Raw genomic sequence first — 15,929 nt, 5'->3', positions numbered from 1 at the left:
AGCAGTTTTGCTTCAGTTCCAGTCTTCCGCAGCGTCACTGCTGAGGAGGGTTCGGGGTTTTGTGTGATCACCTTGACTTGGCAGCACTGGATTCTGTCACCTCAGCATCAGTCTGGGATTGTCTGTCGTTTTCCCGCTCCCTCTGGTGGTGGGACGTGTCTCGCTGTTGCTCTGGATTTTGCGCGATTCCGGTGTCAGGTTGCAGAATCCAGCCCTCTCGCTACAGTCTGGCTGGGACCCCCCCACCCCCACGGATTGCTGGTTCTCCTAGCCGACTAACATCCAGTGTGTGCCCCTTCATTAGCTTGTTTCTGAATTCCCTTTTAATTGCGCTGTTTATCGTGCTGTGGGAGCGTCCTGACCGGTTCCGGTCGTTATGAGCCAATTCCTGTTGATTCCGCTCTATTCCTGGCCTGCTGGCGGTAAGGGGGGGGCGGGGCAAGTCGCCTTGATTGGCACCGAGTTCAGCTGGACGGACTTGCAGGGGTGATGACACTCTTAAGAAGTTCCCCTGTGGGTCGTAAACTCCACCCTCGCCTCTTGCATGCTGGGGGCCTTGGGTCAAGGTCGCGACCTCATTTCTGCCACGCCATAAGAGGGAATGGACTTGGAGAGCGTTAACCCCTGACCCCCGTGTGTCTCCCTGCATGAGGCTTTCAATAGCGTCTCTATTTGCGGGGTGTTGTACCGGGATGCTTTACGCTACAGTTTAGCACGTCTGACTGCAAGACGTGACGCAGTACTTCCCTTTGAGCGTTGGTGTACAAAACAAAAACGAAGCCAAACTGAATCTGTCCACCGTGAGGGAGAAACTGAGAGACTGAGACACAGAAAAATGCAAAACCATACCTGTAAGGCCAGTATAATTATGGACAAGCCTCATTTAAGTGACTAGCCTTGTTTTAATGAGCTAAATGTTTGTCCGTAATGTAAACACACTCCTCTGACAGTGTGTTTGGGAGAGATGTGTGTGGAAAGGGGTCCCATACAAACAGTAAAGGGAAATGTGTGCTATGTGGGGGGGGTGTGCTGACCCCTCTCTGAGTTTTTGGGAGGAGTACCAGTGCTGTTTATGTCTCCTTGGAAGCCAGTGATGGCCCAGCAAGAGCAGAGCCGTGTGTGCGTGTGTGCGTGCGTGCGTGCGTGCGTGCGTGCGTGTGTGTGTGCGTGCGTGCGTGCGTGTGTCTGTGTGTGTGTGTGTGTGTGTGTGTGTGTGTGTGTGTGTGCGTGTCTCTGTGTCTGTGTCTGTGTGTGTGTGTGCGTGCGTGCGTGTGTCTGTGTGTGTGTGTGTGTGTGTGTGTGTGTGTGTGTGTCTGTGTGTGTGCGCGTGCACACGCGTCTCTGTATTTGAAAAGAAGTCGCACACTGGGCGTGTGCATGTGTTAGAAAGTGTACTGCTTCCTGCAGTATTACTTCATTCACACACTTCCTGTGTTTGAACACTGCACAACGCACTTTTCCAGGAACCCACAACCTCACCTTCCCTCTTTGTCATGAATTCTTATTGGCATAAATTGTAAATAACAGCTGTTGCCAAAGCAAGTAAGATTTCTTAATAGTGATGAGAAATAAGGAACTAAAATGCATGTATAACCAAGATTTGTATATACACAACTGTAGCCTCACACACACACATGCTCACACACACACACACACACGCATAGTGTTTGTTTGTTTGTTTGTTTGTTTGTTTGTTTCTGGTCCTTTCTCTTCCTCTTTCCATCTCTCCCCTTCCCCATCGTTCCTGAGGCGTTGTGTGGTGCTCCCACGCCGTCTCATAACCTCACTGAGTGGACGACAGATGAGAACGTCGAGCCCAGTGGAAATGGAGCGATCTGTGAATTAAATTTGTTTTGGAACTTGAACGTTGCTGCTGGTATCTGGATTTGAATCTGACTGCTGCGCATACAACCCTCTGCCTGTCTGTGTCTCTCTCTCCGTCTTTCTTTCCGTGTGTCTGTCAGGAATGTGGCAGGAGCTTTTTCCAGGTGGTTACCATGTTCAGCTGAAGGTGGCATCTGGTCGTCAGCGTCACCTGCCTCAGTTCCGACACCGAGGGTCACACAACGCCTTGTAACGTGGTTCAGCCCCCTTAAACCGCTCGTCTGGATTACAGATCACGCAAACCTGAGACGCACGCTCGTTATAGACGTTCCCACGACAGGAAAGGGCTACAGAATAATACCCAAGTGTGTGGGTGTCCCAGGGTGCACTGCTGGAGCAGCGATGAGGAAATGATCCACACGATACCACCCCTCGCTCCCCAGACATGGCCGGCCCTCAGACCTCGGTGTCGGAGCGGGAGGGGGGACGCCTGATAAGCCACAGAGAGGCCAGCAACGGAGCTCTGCATCCTACTCAGACAACCGAAGCCATTACGAGGGAACGCATCTGGAGTTTTCCAGAGAGCATTTGAGTGACCCGGCTGAACTGTGGGATAAGTTGAGAATCCACAAGTGTCGTCCAACCAACTTTAACAAGCTGGAGCAAGTCGGCCGCAAAGAACGGGCAAAGAGGTCTCATGGGGCGCGAACCCGAGCAGAACTCGAGCCGCTACTGCGGCGAAACGTGGCTCTGCACGTCTTGCCTACGCCGGCCACGTCTTTCAGATCTGCTGACTTAAAAATAACAGATTTACTTGAAGAGGACATTTAGTTTGCAGTAAAAATACCTTCTGGAGTGTCGTGTGTAATCCACACCAGTCTGATGACTAAAGAGGGTTGAGCGCGTTTGCAAGGTGCTGTCAGTAACCAGGAATGTGAAGGCCGGGCCTCTTCACAAGAGCTGAGCTGAGGCCAGATTAATGGCTCCTGTTGGATTTGAAGCATTTGTACATGAGCCCCTTCGCTCTGCAGCTGAGCCGTTTGGTTTGAATCCGTCCACGCGCCGTCCCACGCGCACCTCCGTCCAGAGGTGTTTGAGCTCAGGCAGATAATGCTGCCGGGGTGGCGAAACCCTTCGCGCCGTCCACACACACATACACACACACACACACACACACTCTTGCTTCTGGGTTTCATAACATGGTTTCAAATTTGGAGGAATGTTATCTGTGAGGGAGGGACTAGGCGGGAGGGGTACACGATGGTCTGCTCGTAAAATGCCAGTCAGGCTGTGTGTAGGTGCTGTGTGCTGAGCCACAGCTCACTCCGGCGACCCAGAAGTAGTGAAGTATTACTGCAGTAAGGCACGGCAACGGCCGGGCGGTGGAGGCTACGGAGCACCACACCTCCGTTTTCCGTTTGTTTGTGTCCGTTTCTGAACGGAAGTCTCTCTATCTGCATTTGTATGTAGGCATCGGAGAAAACAGAAGCTTGTTAGTGGGCAAGTGTGTTTACAATAACTAACGTGCAAGACTAGCTGTGTGAATCAGTGCAAATTTCATTCTCTTGGTCTGCGTTGCGTGGGTGGTGCATCTATTTCAGGGAATCAAGATTAGTACGTGATATTGGTGCACAATTTAAAACGCCAATTTAAAAAAAAAAAGTCTGTAAGAATCTGTAGTATAATTATTAAATGCCAGTATCGTGATGAATTAACAAACGATATATCGGGCTGCCTTTTCCCCACTAAATTGGACCTAAATTCCAATGCTCAGTGCTGGTCTCTGATCAAACAAAGCGCTGTTGAGTGGAGGTTGACTGGGCCGCACCGCCAGTGCCAGTGAGAGGTTTAAAGTCCGTTTCATCTTTTCAAGTTTCTCGGCCTCCGTTCTGGAGGGTCAGGAGACTGACGCCCTCGTTGAGTTCCTTAAATGGACCATTAGAGAACTGCGGGGGTGTGGACCCCCAAGGGGGGCTGCTCTCATTCCTCAGTACAGGCTCCGCCGGGCACAAATCAGGCCTGAGGGTACGACTGAGCCGCGTCACGAATAACACAATCATTACTTTACAAGTACTGAAGGATTATGGAATGGGATGAACTGTGCGATTGATTTTGATTTATCGATCGATATAACAGGAAGTGTGAATGGAAATAACAGATGTTTTGACAGGATGCCCACATCCAAACGCCTCTGTGTACACACACCCTCCTGTTCCACATGTGTACCGTCTGAGTTCAGCTTAGCTGCAGGTTAATGTTTCCCTGTGTGTGTGTGTGTGTGTGTGTGTGCGTGCGTGTGCATGCTTCAGTTTGAGGAACAGCAGAGTCAGGGCAGGTTAAACATTAGCTTTTACTCACTGTGGTTCTGATAAATATCACACCACTTAACAGTGATGAGAGGAGGACCGGTGGGGTGTGTGTGTGTGTGTGTGTGTGTGTGTGTGTGTGTGTGTGTGTGTGTGTGTGTGTGTGTGTGTGTGGGGAGAGGGAGAGAGAGAGGAAGTCAGCGACATGTTGCAGAACCCTGTGATCAGGCAGTCTCTCTCGTTGGACATCGTGCTTGAATAATCCATCTTTTTCACTGCTTATAACACAACAGCCTCACGTACACACACACCCGTACCCACCCCATAGAACCCCTGTGTGATTGCAGTAGACCCCAGGTTTCCACTACACACGCACACAGCAAAGCAGTGGTGGTATTTGCAGTTCACTTCAACTCCACTGTCGTCAGGAGCCTGGGATTAATTACTCGACTGTTTGGTTTGTTAGTTGTTTGTTTTGTTTTTTTGCAGACAGAAAGCATAGCCAGTAATGCGAAAACTGATCTGTACTGAATAGGAGGGTGTGGTGAGGAGGGTGTGGCTAGAAGTGGGACGTTTTATGAGAAGAGCGCGAACAAAGGGAGAGACCCAACGAGTGAGAGATGACCGAACGCGAGGAGGGAAAAACCATTAACGGTGGGAGAAAGATGAATAAGGGACGGAAATGAAGAGAAATGATGGAGGGAGAACTGTTTACAGAGGAGTGCTCAGTTCGAGGAGACAATTAACAGAGCCACACACACAGTGGTGGTGGGTCATAAGCAGATCAGACGTGTGGCTAGGGGAGCCAGAACAGACTGTATGCTTGGACAGTAAGCACACGGCTCCGTAATTACTGGCCAGCTGCCCGGAGAGCCAGCGACTGTGCGCTGCAACACTCGCTCAGCCGAGCTGTGGCGCGGGATCACACTTCTGCTCCTGAACGACCTTATTGACTGTGCGGCTAGGGGTGGGTGGGTGTGTCTGAGAGGAAGTCAGAGGGCTTGGTGGGTTTGGTGCCTGGGACCATGCCGGTGGTGGTTGGAGATGGCACGACGTTGGCAGGCTGCAATTTAGTGTGTGTGTGTGTGTGTGTGTGTGTGTGTGTCTGTCTGCACGGCATTCAATTCCCCTGCAGTTGGTCAGCAGCGTGCCAAACTGTCATGTGGAATTTCTGCGGGCTGTGGGACCCAAACGGCCAGTTTTCCAGACAAGCCCAGAACTGGACTAAAATAAGGGATTCGGAAAACTGTTTGCTGAAGCACAGCTTGGCTCCATGACCGGGTGTGACTCGCCTGGAAAAGGGGTGTGTAGTGCCCCAGTCCGGCTCGGAGTGCTGGGCCCTGCTCTGCTGGGCCTTTGATGGCCTCCACCAGCCTGGCTGGATCCAGAATGGAAGAACATTGGTGTATGGGATGGGGAGGCCAGATCCAGGCCAGCTACAAGGGGAAGCGGAAAACCGCACCAGCATATCAGCTACACGTGTTGGCACTGCGTGTCACGTGCACACATCTCTGTTGCTGACAGTGAAGTAAGTGTGTGTGCGTGTGTCTATTTATTGTGTTGGGGAGCGTATGTTGCGATTGGGCTTGAGATGAAATGAGCTTGAGGAAAAGATGACGGTGTGAGATTAAATACCCACATGCCATGGTGCCATGCACACAGATCTGCTCTACAGTTGGCAGGGCAGAAGGAATAAGACCTGTCCTGCTTTGTTTGTAAAACAGTTAGGGGTGTGTGTGTGTGTGTGTGTGTGTGTGTGTGTGTGTGTGTGTGTGTGTGTGTGTGTGTGTGTGTGTGTGTGTGTGTGTGTGTGTGTGTGTGTGTGTGTGTGTGTGTGTGTGTGTGTGTACGTACACGTGCACTAACTCAATTCCTGACATCTGATGTCCATTTCATTCCCTAAAGCAGCTCTTCCTCACCGCCCCTGTGGGATATCCACCCCCCACCCCCCTTTAGGAGTCATCGTTACCGGGACTCGTTAGAAAGCACGTGTTCAGTGAGCTCTGATCATATTGTCCATCTTGGTTGGAGTGGAACCACAGTAATGGCTGCCTAGAGCCTCTCATTAGTCTAAATGGTTATGAGGTGGAAAACGAATCCCAGACACACCTGAACAGCGCTCCACCATGGTGGAAGCAATCACCTGGAGAGGCTAAGGGTCCTCCTCTTTGGCTGTTAAAATCTTTACCTGGCAAGACTCCTGATGCCTCAGTCGACCCCACACTGACCAAGTTTTCTGGAGTTTATAAAGCACTCAACGTGGTTTGGTGATGCACACGTGACCATTAAGAACTGTCGGCTACGTGAACCTTAGCAGCCACGTTCTAGGTCCCGGAGGCCCGTACGCCAGCGCAGATGAGAACGGGCCGTTGGGTTCAAGCCTTTTATTGACACTATTGTCAGGTGTTGCCATAAATGCGCATACAATGGCTGAGTGTGTAGGTTAGCAGAGAAAGTGCAGCCCCCACTTTCGGCAGTGAGTGTCATATTCCTCCAGACAGAGAGAGAGAGGGACGGAGAGGGGTTTTTGTTATTTGGTCATTGTACTGCTGCATCCTGATGAGACATCTTAACTGACAGGTTTCAGGCAATATAATCCATAATCAGAAAATGCTGATGCAGAACCAGTTTGACTAAATGGTTGTGAAAGGCTTTTGTGTAATGGAATACTGTAGTAGGGGTGTGTGTGTCTCACACACATACACACACACACTTGATCAACTGTATGATGTAGTTGTTTTATTCTTTGGACTTGAATTGGACAAAAGCAAAGCTCATTACAGACCCGCTCTGCCCGTTCTTATTCTTACATGCTGCAATAAAAGGCTTCAACAGAACCCAACACTCCGCTGAGGTGCAGTTTTTACGGTGGCCCGAAAAGCACGAGAGTGTTTGTGGGAGGAGACTGCAGCAGATACAGATGCAGCGCGCACAGACCGTAAACGGTGACCTTTAATTCTACTTGCTCCTGCAAACGGAGGCGGGTACGCACGCGGAGCTGCGTTCCGGTTGGCTAGCGCGGTCGCACACTCGGGGGGCGGGGATTAGCCAGTCACGTGTCGTCTTTAGTCTCTTCCCGTGCGAAGCGGACGCTCGCTCGTTCACTCTAGCGCGCGCAGTGGCTCGTACGTGCACGGTCGCTGAAACGCGGAGCTTTCGAAGTTCTTTTCTCGCGCCGCGAGCGGCGAAGGTCCTCCGGGAGTCTCGGCAGTCCGCCGGCTGCGTGCCACGGACGGATGTATAGCGCGCGGGGGTAAACGGAGCTGCCGTCCACGGCGAGCGCGGTACCTTCTGTCCCAGGACTCTCGCGCGGAGGGCAAGCTATGCGGGCGCTCTGACTGGAAGCTGCTGCCGTGTGTTTTCAGGAGAGCTGCCGCGACATACGCAGGTGGGAGTTTGGGGTGGGTTGGTTGGTTTTGTTTTTGTTTGTTTTTGACTAAATATTGCCTCAGACGTATGATTGAGTGAGTCCTACTAAATCGCCCGGTCAGTCCCCGCGCTTGGTGCAAGTAAAGAAGCTCTTCGCATTTACATTATTAGTCCAGTGACTTGTATCACTGCGGGACTGTGCTCCGATCTGGGCAGTAATCGCTCAGTGCCAGGCGTGTTTTTAAGGAGTATAGCTACTGTTGCAAAAAGTTGTAAAAGGTTTGACTATACAGCAGCGGGGCAGTGCGACGTCACGCCCGTTCTTTCCTGCGGCTGTGCGCTCGCGTATTCCTGCACGCGTGCGTGATTTCCGAGTGCCTCGCGGACGGATCGCTATTGTTAGCCGCGATTCTTTCCTGCTATTGTCGGAGCCGAAACCCGAGCCGTAACCTCGTCGGCTATTAATACCCTCGCCGGGGTCAAAACCAGGCATCGCCGCCGTGGAAGCGCGCGAGGCATGGGACGTCTGCGGGAGGGCGCGTGGCGTTGTCGGGAAAGTTTTGCGGCGTGGCGAGCCCGTGCTGGTGTAGCGAGGCGTCCGTGGGTGTCGCCGCGCGTGGCCGTGACCTTTTTCCGGTTGTTCGGGATCGGTTGTGCTGTCCCATTCGGAGATCAGGACGGTGTTGGTCAAATGCGCCTCTGGAGGTCCGGGGCATATGCGCTTATGATGTCCTCCGTTAATTCTCGAGCCCGTGATGAGGTGAAAGTGTTTTGAGAAGGGACAACAGCAACGGAGTGTTTTTTTTTTTTTTTTTGTTTTTTTGAAGCACACGTTAGTGTGCGGCGACGTTTTTGAAGTGCTTGTAGCCTGAATAAAATTGCAACGCGCGATTCTGTAGTTAGCGTGACAGTCACACACTACTGGTTGAGGGGGTGTGTGTGTGTGAGAGAGAGAGAGAGAGAGTGAGAATCCTGTCCCTGGGTGAAGGGGACTACACAATGGTGCATTGACTGTCTGGACACTGTGTGGGTCTTGTGACTGTGCCATCGTTTCGCGGGTTGTCGGGGGGGGGGGGGGGGGGGGGGGGGGGGGGGGTGTGGCTGTGCATTGCTACTCCCCTACATTTGTTCCCCACAAGTCAAGGCGGTAAAAGCCCATGCCATCCAACCTGAGACTGTGTGTGTGCTGTTGGGGGGTGGTTTAAGAGAGAGTGAGACAGAGCAGATAATAAAAGAGTCTGTAGACTCTGCAGCTATCAACAGCTCAAAGTTGTCCACAATGCGTTCACTCTGTCTGTTTTCCCCCTTCATGTCTGTCTATATATGCATACAGTGTATTGTAGGACAAGACAGTATGTGAATTGTTAATTGTTACTGTTATCCACCTCTGAAATACTGACTTCTCAAAATACTACAATATGTGAATGAGCCTTTAAGTAGATCCTTTTTAAACTGGGAAAATTCAAGTTCACCCCTGTGTTTTATATATTACAGGATATCTTGCTGTGGAGCAAACTGATCACAATAAAGTTCTTGTTCATGTTCTGCACCTCTAACGTGTCAGGATCTCTATAGGGTGCGGCTGCACGTGCGTATGCGTCTGACATGATTTGCGGGGCTGTGTAAGGCGCATGGCGATGTCGCCCTGGCTCAGCACGCCCGCGTCTTGCGGGGTCTGACGCAAAGTCCGAGCACACGGCACGGAGTGAAACCTGACGTTGATGGCCGCAACCAGGACCGGTCAGTAGGTGGTCAGTAGGCCCACGTGACAGTCCTGACCTACGGAAGGGTCGGAGTGCTGACAGCAGCTCACCTGTTTTAAACGTGTTGTGGCTTAAAATGCTAAAGAACTTTGGGGATCTGTCTTAATCGATTTTGTGTTTTTGAGATGGCCATACAGCTGATACCATCGATTCATTTGCATCTCTTGCAAACACGTGTTTGTGAGCTGTTGCTATGACAACAAGAGAAATGTATTCGCTCGCAGCCCCATAAGACCTGCCCTGTAGGCAGTCACAGGCAGCTAAACTCAGGAATTTGAAGTGTGTGTGTGAGAGAGAGAAATCATGTGTTTTGCGTTGAACCTTTTTCATTCCTCTGTATATTCCCCGCTGTAATCTGAAATAGCCGTCCTGTCTAATCTAAGTGCTTTCCACTGCTGCCCACGCGTGTCACTGCCAGACTAAGCCATGCTTGACTAATCTGAACATCTTTAAAGTGCCATTTGGCATGAATGAGCAGTTTAGGGAGAAAAGAACGACCCCCCCCCCCACCCCCGTCAGTCCGGAACAAAGAGGGGAGCAGGGAGAGATGCTATACTCCTGTGGCCCTGTTAGCTTGCACTTGTTTTCTGTGTGTGTGTGTGTGTGTGTGTGTGTGTGTGTGTGTGTACTACTCTGCTGCACTGGCTTAACCTTTCAGAGCACATGCGCACACAGTACACTAGAGATGCCGATTATACATATCAAAATCAAGTTGGAAGCAGGAAATGCTGGACCTGATATTGGGAGAGTGGGTTTGTTTAAGGAAAACAGTCCACTGCTGGCACAAATCCAGCCTGAAAACCGCACACCAGTGCAGTGGCGTGCTACAGGTCCCGTGGTAACCGCTTGGTTAGTGAGTGCCGTTTATGCACAGCTGTAGAGTTGAACTAGAGTTCTCGTCACATTAACGATTAAACCTATTATGTTCAGATGCGAACATCCATGCGCTCGCCTGCGTGTGATCACGTGCATTGCTGTCATGTAGTTTTGATAACCCAGTATGGGGAACAGGTTATCTGCCTTCTGGTGAGAGTATTCAAATGAAGCAGAATAACATCCCAGCGCTGTTTACCACCCAGTTGCCGACAGCGACAGTGATTTATTAATCTGTGTAGGTGTGCCTTTTTTTTTAAAAATTTTTTTAAGCCATTTCCAGTTTAGCTCTGAGAAGGGGGGGGAGCCCCAGGAATCCCACAGAAACGGCCAATGAGCGAGAATAAGTGTGTTCAAACCACATGAAAAGCATAAGGAGGTCTGAGTTTGCCATTAGTCTGCTGAGTTAAGGTGGACTGGAAAATTTGAACAAGACCCTGGACAATAGACTAATTTAACATGACTCCCTGAAGAGACTCGTAGTAGAGGGAGCCTCTCTGTCGGCTCACCTAGCTCCTTTGTGGGGGCGGGCGCAGCAATTTAGACGTTCACAAGAAGAATTGAGGTCAATATTGAGTTGAAGGGGATATTACAGCTCCATTCAGTAATGCGGAAATAAAGTGCAGCCAACCTGTAGTGTACATTTCAGGAGCTGGAGTGTGGCGCAGCCGTACTGAACTGTGTGTGTGTGTCGAGCAGATGATGACCAAGGCGATTTAGTATTACCTCACCAAGCAGTGGAGTGTGTGTGTGTAAATGCTTTAGTCTTTAACCGAAAAACTTTGCTTACATCATTTTATTTGTCCTATATAAAAACAACAATCTAACTTTCATCCAAACAACTGAACCACAGTTCCAGTCGTATTAATGAAATTTAATCAGAGACGTATCAATATCACGTGAAGTTCACACGGAAGATCTCTGGATCGGTGCAGAAAATCTGGTATCGTGTTGTCTCTAATATGTACACACACACACGCGTGCACGTGGGCATATACACACAGTCATGGTGAGTTGAGTTACTGTTAGCTGACCTGACCCCACCCATCTCTGTTGGTGTGGGAACTCTCGATCTGCTTTCCCCAGCCCTCATAGTTTTATTTCAAAACACATTTATGAAGGCAACCCTGTTTTCCTGTCATCCACGTGCAAATTTGCTTGTGTGTTTTCCGTGTGGTACAGGTAGGCTATGTTTTGCCTGCCCAATAAGCTCTTTTGAAGGTCACGTACTCCGTGGATCCCTGTGCCCTCTCGTGTTCTTCCACACGGCACCATGCACCTCCCCTACCCCAAACTAGCACCTGCTGTCGCGTGCCAAGGCGTGCGGAGTTCGCCGCCGCAGTTCTGTCCGGCAGCATGCAGTGGGTTCACTCTAAGCTCCGCTTCCTGTAATGATGCGTTAGTAGGAGCTTCTGGCAAATGCTGGTAGAAAATGTTTGGAAAAAGCTTTCGCCTAAGAGTAACAGACTCTTCCTTCCGTCTTTTCTCTGTGTCTTTCTTTGCTTTTCTGTCTGCGTGTGTAGGTGCCGTGTAGTGCAGACGTGTTACTGAGATGAGCAGAGAGGCGATTGTGGGCGTGGTAACCACGCCTCCCAGCGCCGGTCCCAGGGAGCGCTACTTCGATCGGATCAACGAGAGCGATCCGGACTACCGGCGCGCCCGCAACATGTCTCCTGACCTTCGGCAGGACTTCAATATGATGGAGCAGAAGAAGAGGGTCACGCAGATCCTGCAAAGCCCTGTGAGTGTGTGTGTGTGTGTGTGTGTGTGTGTGTGTGTGTGTGTGTGTGTGTGTGTGTGTGGGTTTTGAACGTCATGAATGCGTGGCTGTGGAGGTCTTGTGGCTGGATTGTTTGGCACTTTTCTCGGGCCGGACCTTAAAATAGCAGCGAGTTACGGCAGTGCAGTTGGAAAGTGGGTGCTTGGCGGAGGGACGTCTGACGCGTCTCCGCCTGTCCTGGCCCATTTCCCCACAAAATGATAAAACTGGGTGTTTTTTATATGCACTTACTCATAGCAAATATCTAGAGAAGTGGTGAAGGGTCCGTGGGTTGTTATGCACATAAAGTGCATGTGATTTTAGGTTTTAGACTACTGTGTTTGTTAGTGTTGTGGCTGGCTACAGTACTGAAGCAGATGGTGTCTGGGTTCTGTACACTACTGAAACAGATGGTGTCTGGGTTCTGTACACTACTGAAACAGATGGTGTCTGGGTTCTGTACACTACTGAAACAGATGGTGTCTGGGTTCTGTACACTACTGAAACAGATGGTGTCTGGGTTCTGTACACTACTGAAGCAGATGGTGTCTGGGTTCTGTACACTACTGAAGCAGATGGTGTCTGGGTTCTGTAGATGGTATCTACTGAAGCGGATGGTGTCTGGGTTCTGTACTCTACTGAAGCGGATGGTGCCTGGGTTCTCTACACTACTGAAGCTGCAGCTGTCTGTTCAGCTGCAGTTATTTTCTGATTTATTTACATGTTGGAAGATGTAACACTTGCAAACACAACCATAAACCCAGTATAATCAGCCTTACCACACCCAACGGACACAGAGGCGCGCGCACATACGCCCTTTCTCCCCCAGCAGGTGCCTGCACTGTGTCTGGGCTGCAGCACATAGTGATTTACTGAGACTGCAGTCTCACTGCTGGGACCTGCTGGAGGGGGGACAGTGTCTCACTGCTGTGTGTGTGTGTGTGTGTGTGTGTGTGTGTGTGTGTGTGTGTGTGTGTGTGTGTGTGTGTGTGTGTGTGTGTGTGTGTGTGTGTGTGTGTGTGTGTGTGTGTGTGTGTGAGAGAGGGAGCCAAAGTAAAACTCATTCTCAGACTGTTTTTTTGCTTTTCTGCATGGCTGGCTGAGGAATAGGGCTGGGTGTTGCTAACTTCATGATATGTATCATGATACAGGCATCATGATATGATCCAACACCAATGTGTTATGGGAACAATTCTTATGGTGAATATTGCCAATAATCAAAATATTAAAGAATGCATTAATATATATATTAACAGGGAGAGTAAAGTTAAAGTAATAAACTCTTTGCTACTGAAGTAATAGCGCTTTGTTAACAGGAAATGATTGCCGAACTTTGAATATTATTATAACTGGCATGTTGAAACAGTTTACAACTTTTGAATGGATCATTCCACCCATGTTTACTCAGAGGTCAGGTGACTCAAGCAGCTTTTCCGGGGTTTTCCTAGACAAATGCTTTGATTTCTTCCTAAAGCCACTTGGTTTTTGTCTAACTGAGGTGCCACCTGCTGGATTATTAAATACTGCATCTAAACTGGAATGTTGAACCTGTTTCACATAATCGTTCATGTATCGATAAAGCCGTGAGTGTTTTTATGATATGACATTGATGTATTGCGCATAGCCCTAGAGAAGAAACTAGTCCAGCTCTCATGTGTTGTCTTGTGGTGTTTTGCCATTTTGCGGTAGCAGCAGCTCACAAAATGCCACCCCTGCAATTCCAAATGCTGACAATCTCTATGGCTTCACCCTGTGCGTGTGTGTGTGTGTGTCAGCTTTTTGTGTGTAGTGGTTGAAACAGTGCTGTCTTAATTACATGCCACCAGCCATTCCTGTGTGTAGGCTATAGTTGAAGTAAACAGAGCTTCACAGCTCTTGGAAGTGTGTGTGTGTGTGAGAGAGAGAGGGAGAGAGAACAGCTGTTTTGAATGTTCACAGTGAGTGTGTACTGATGGGTGTTTTTATAATGTTTAGTCCTCATCATGCTGTTTTTATGGAACTCTTGCGTGAAAAGAGGCCAGTGTGTAAAATGCAGATCTGAACAGACCTAAAGTGAAGCAAGTTCCCTGCAGAAGGGTAGGGCACAGAACTAGCCCAACATTGATCTGTGCTCTGTGTAATAGTAGATTTTATTTTTTTCCATCTGTGGTCAGTTCCCCCCCTCCCAAGTGACTGTTACTAAGCATCATCAGCCTATCCCACCGGATCCTGCCTGCACACTGACCTCTGATGACCTTGCTGGGTAGGGTCAGGAGGGGCCGACCCCAGCTAGCCCGCTAGTCCAACAAGGAACAACTTTCGGAGCTTTGCTGTGGAAATCCCAGCTCTGTGCTCTTTGGCCGTTGCCATGCAGATACGAATCCCATTATTCTGGTGCTGGACAGTTCATTTGTGTCTCGCTCCCTCTGAATAGGCCTGTTAATCTCTCTCTCCCCCCCAAAGGCTCTTAAAGTTTGTCCTGAACTAAATTGCCATTAAAGTTGTAGCTCCCTCTTTTTTATGGTCGGCTATGATTCATCTCAGCAGACTCCGTCGTAGTTACTAGAACATACCGTCACGCTCCCTTGCCCATCTGGCGGCCCCTGCTGTTCCATTGATCCGGAATTCACTGTGTATCCCTACCGGTGCGGTATGTTTTCAGTCACTGGGATCTTGCAGGGTCTAGCTGGACGGTTTTAGCAAGGCTAACTCTGTAAGCCAGCTTTGATTCCCTAACGGTTGGCAGAGCGGGTTGAGGTTGGCTTGGTGTCAGCCAGAAGGCTACATGTCGCCTCCCAAGTCATTTGGTTCAAGTCATTTTTCTCTCTCTCGCAAGGTGTATGTCAGGTTAACTTCTGACTTATTCAGTGGGCCTCTGTTCAAACAAAACAAGCCCTGGGCCAGTTTGACTCTCTGCTTGCTATGGTGTTTACATCATCTTAGATTAAGTAATAAAGATGGCGTCAGATGCCAAACCTGTTACACACACACACACAGCTGTGTTGTTTGGATAACCCCACCCACCAGCAGGCTTCAGCGCCGCCCTGTTCAGCAGCTTCGCCTGCTCTAATCTAACGCACCCAGTTCAGATTGCAGCTGATGGTTAAACCTGTGCCACTCCGAGCCCGGCCCACACACAGACAGAACTAGCTGAATGCTGAAACCTTTCAGACCCGATTAATCGATCTACGACTGCCAGGCTGCAGAAACTCAGACACACACCCCCCCCCCCCCAGCCCTCCCATGGCCATTGCCATGGGAACAGAACCACGGGCCAGGCAGAGAGCAGCTTGGCCCCAGAGATGCCCCCATTGGACAGTTTCCATGGAATGGTGGTTCTGCCAAGCCCAGCGGTTGCCTCCGGCGACTGGAGACTGGCTGGCTGACGGACCCTGCGGAGCCTAGCCAACAACAGCCTTTTCGTTCTGCAGGGTTGCTGCGATACTTGAACCACAATACAATTTAGAAACCTCGATACGTGCTCCTCGTGCACGTGTGGGCGTTGCTTTCCTAACATCGTGTTCAACTTCATGGTTGTTTTGACTTGTCAGCCTACAGGTGGTAGATGCAGGAATGTGTTTGTGTGGTTGCGCTGATCTTTGTCGTACATTATAACTTGAACCTGATGTACGCTTGCATGCTTCTTATGGGGTGCTTGTCTGTGTGAACACGCACGTCGGTTGTGACAGGAAGGCGGTACTGATCTAGAAACAGCTCACCTGCATCCTTGTCATCGTGTGTGTGTGTGTGTGTGTGTGTGTGTGTGTGCAAGAGAAAAGAAAACAAGTCCTTTCTGACAAAGTCTGGCATTTAATCTTTCTCTCTCTCTCTCTCTCTCTCTCTCTCTCTCAGGCATTTAAGGATGAGCTGGAGGGACTGATCCAGGAACAGCTGCATAAGGGAACTGACCCAGCAGGCCTCATGGCTTTGCGCCAGATTGCTGACTTCTTCATGGCCAGTTCCATGGCAGGCTTCCCCACCTCCCCCCTCAGTGAGTAAAGCAGCGGCCTCCCCTCCTCTGCAGCCCCTATGCACTGGCCCGTTCTCCGTCCGAGC

At 50.1% G+C, this 15,929-nt stretch overlaps 1 protein-coding gene across 7 annotated transcripts in view; it reads left to right on the top strand.

The window, feature by feature from the left end:
• The window catches only part of add3a (adducin 3 (gamma) a), a 53,481-nt gene that overhangs the window by 25,614 nt on the left and 11,938 nt on the right, over positions 1–15,929 (top strand). For 4 of the 7 annotated variants that reach the window (XM_035520794.1, XM_035520797.1, XM_035520795.1 and 1 more), the window contains 2 exons: positions 11,659–11,876; positions 15,726–15,864. In XM_035520794.1, the coding sequence (XP_035376687.1) occupies positions 11,688–11,876; positions 15,726–15,864 (328 nt within the window). In that variant the 5' untranslated portion in view covers positions 11,659–11,687. Of the gene's footprint in view, positions 1–7,232; positions 7,519–11,658; positions 11,877–15,725; positions 15,865–15,929 lie in introns of those variants that run through there. The other 3 variants (XM_035520799.1, XM_035520800.1, XM_035520798.1) reach the window with 2 other exon arrangements.

The sequence above is a fragment of the Electrophorus electricus genome, chromosome 21 (genome assembly GCF_013358815.1).
Source record: "Electrophorus electricus isolate fEleEle1 chromosome 21, fEleEle1.pri, whole genome shotgun sequence".
NCBI lineage: Eukaryota > Metazoa > Chordata > Actinopteri > Gymnotiformes > Gymnotidae > Electrophorus > Electrophorus electricus.
The sequence above is the reverse complement of the archived record's forward strand: the minus strand, read 5'-3'. Positions and strand labels throughout refer to the sequence as shown.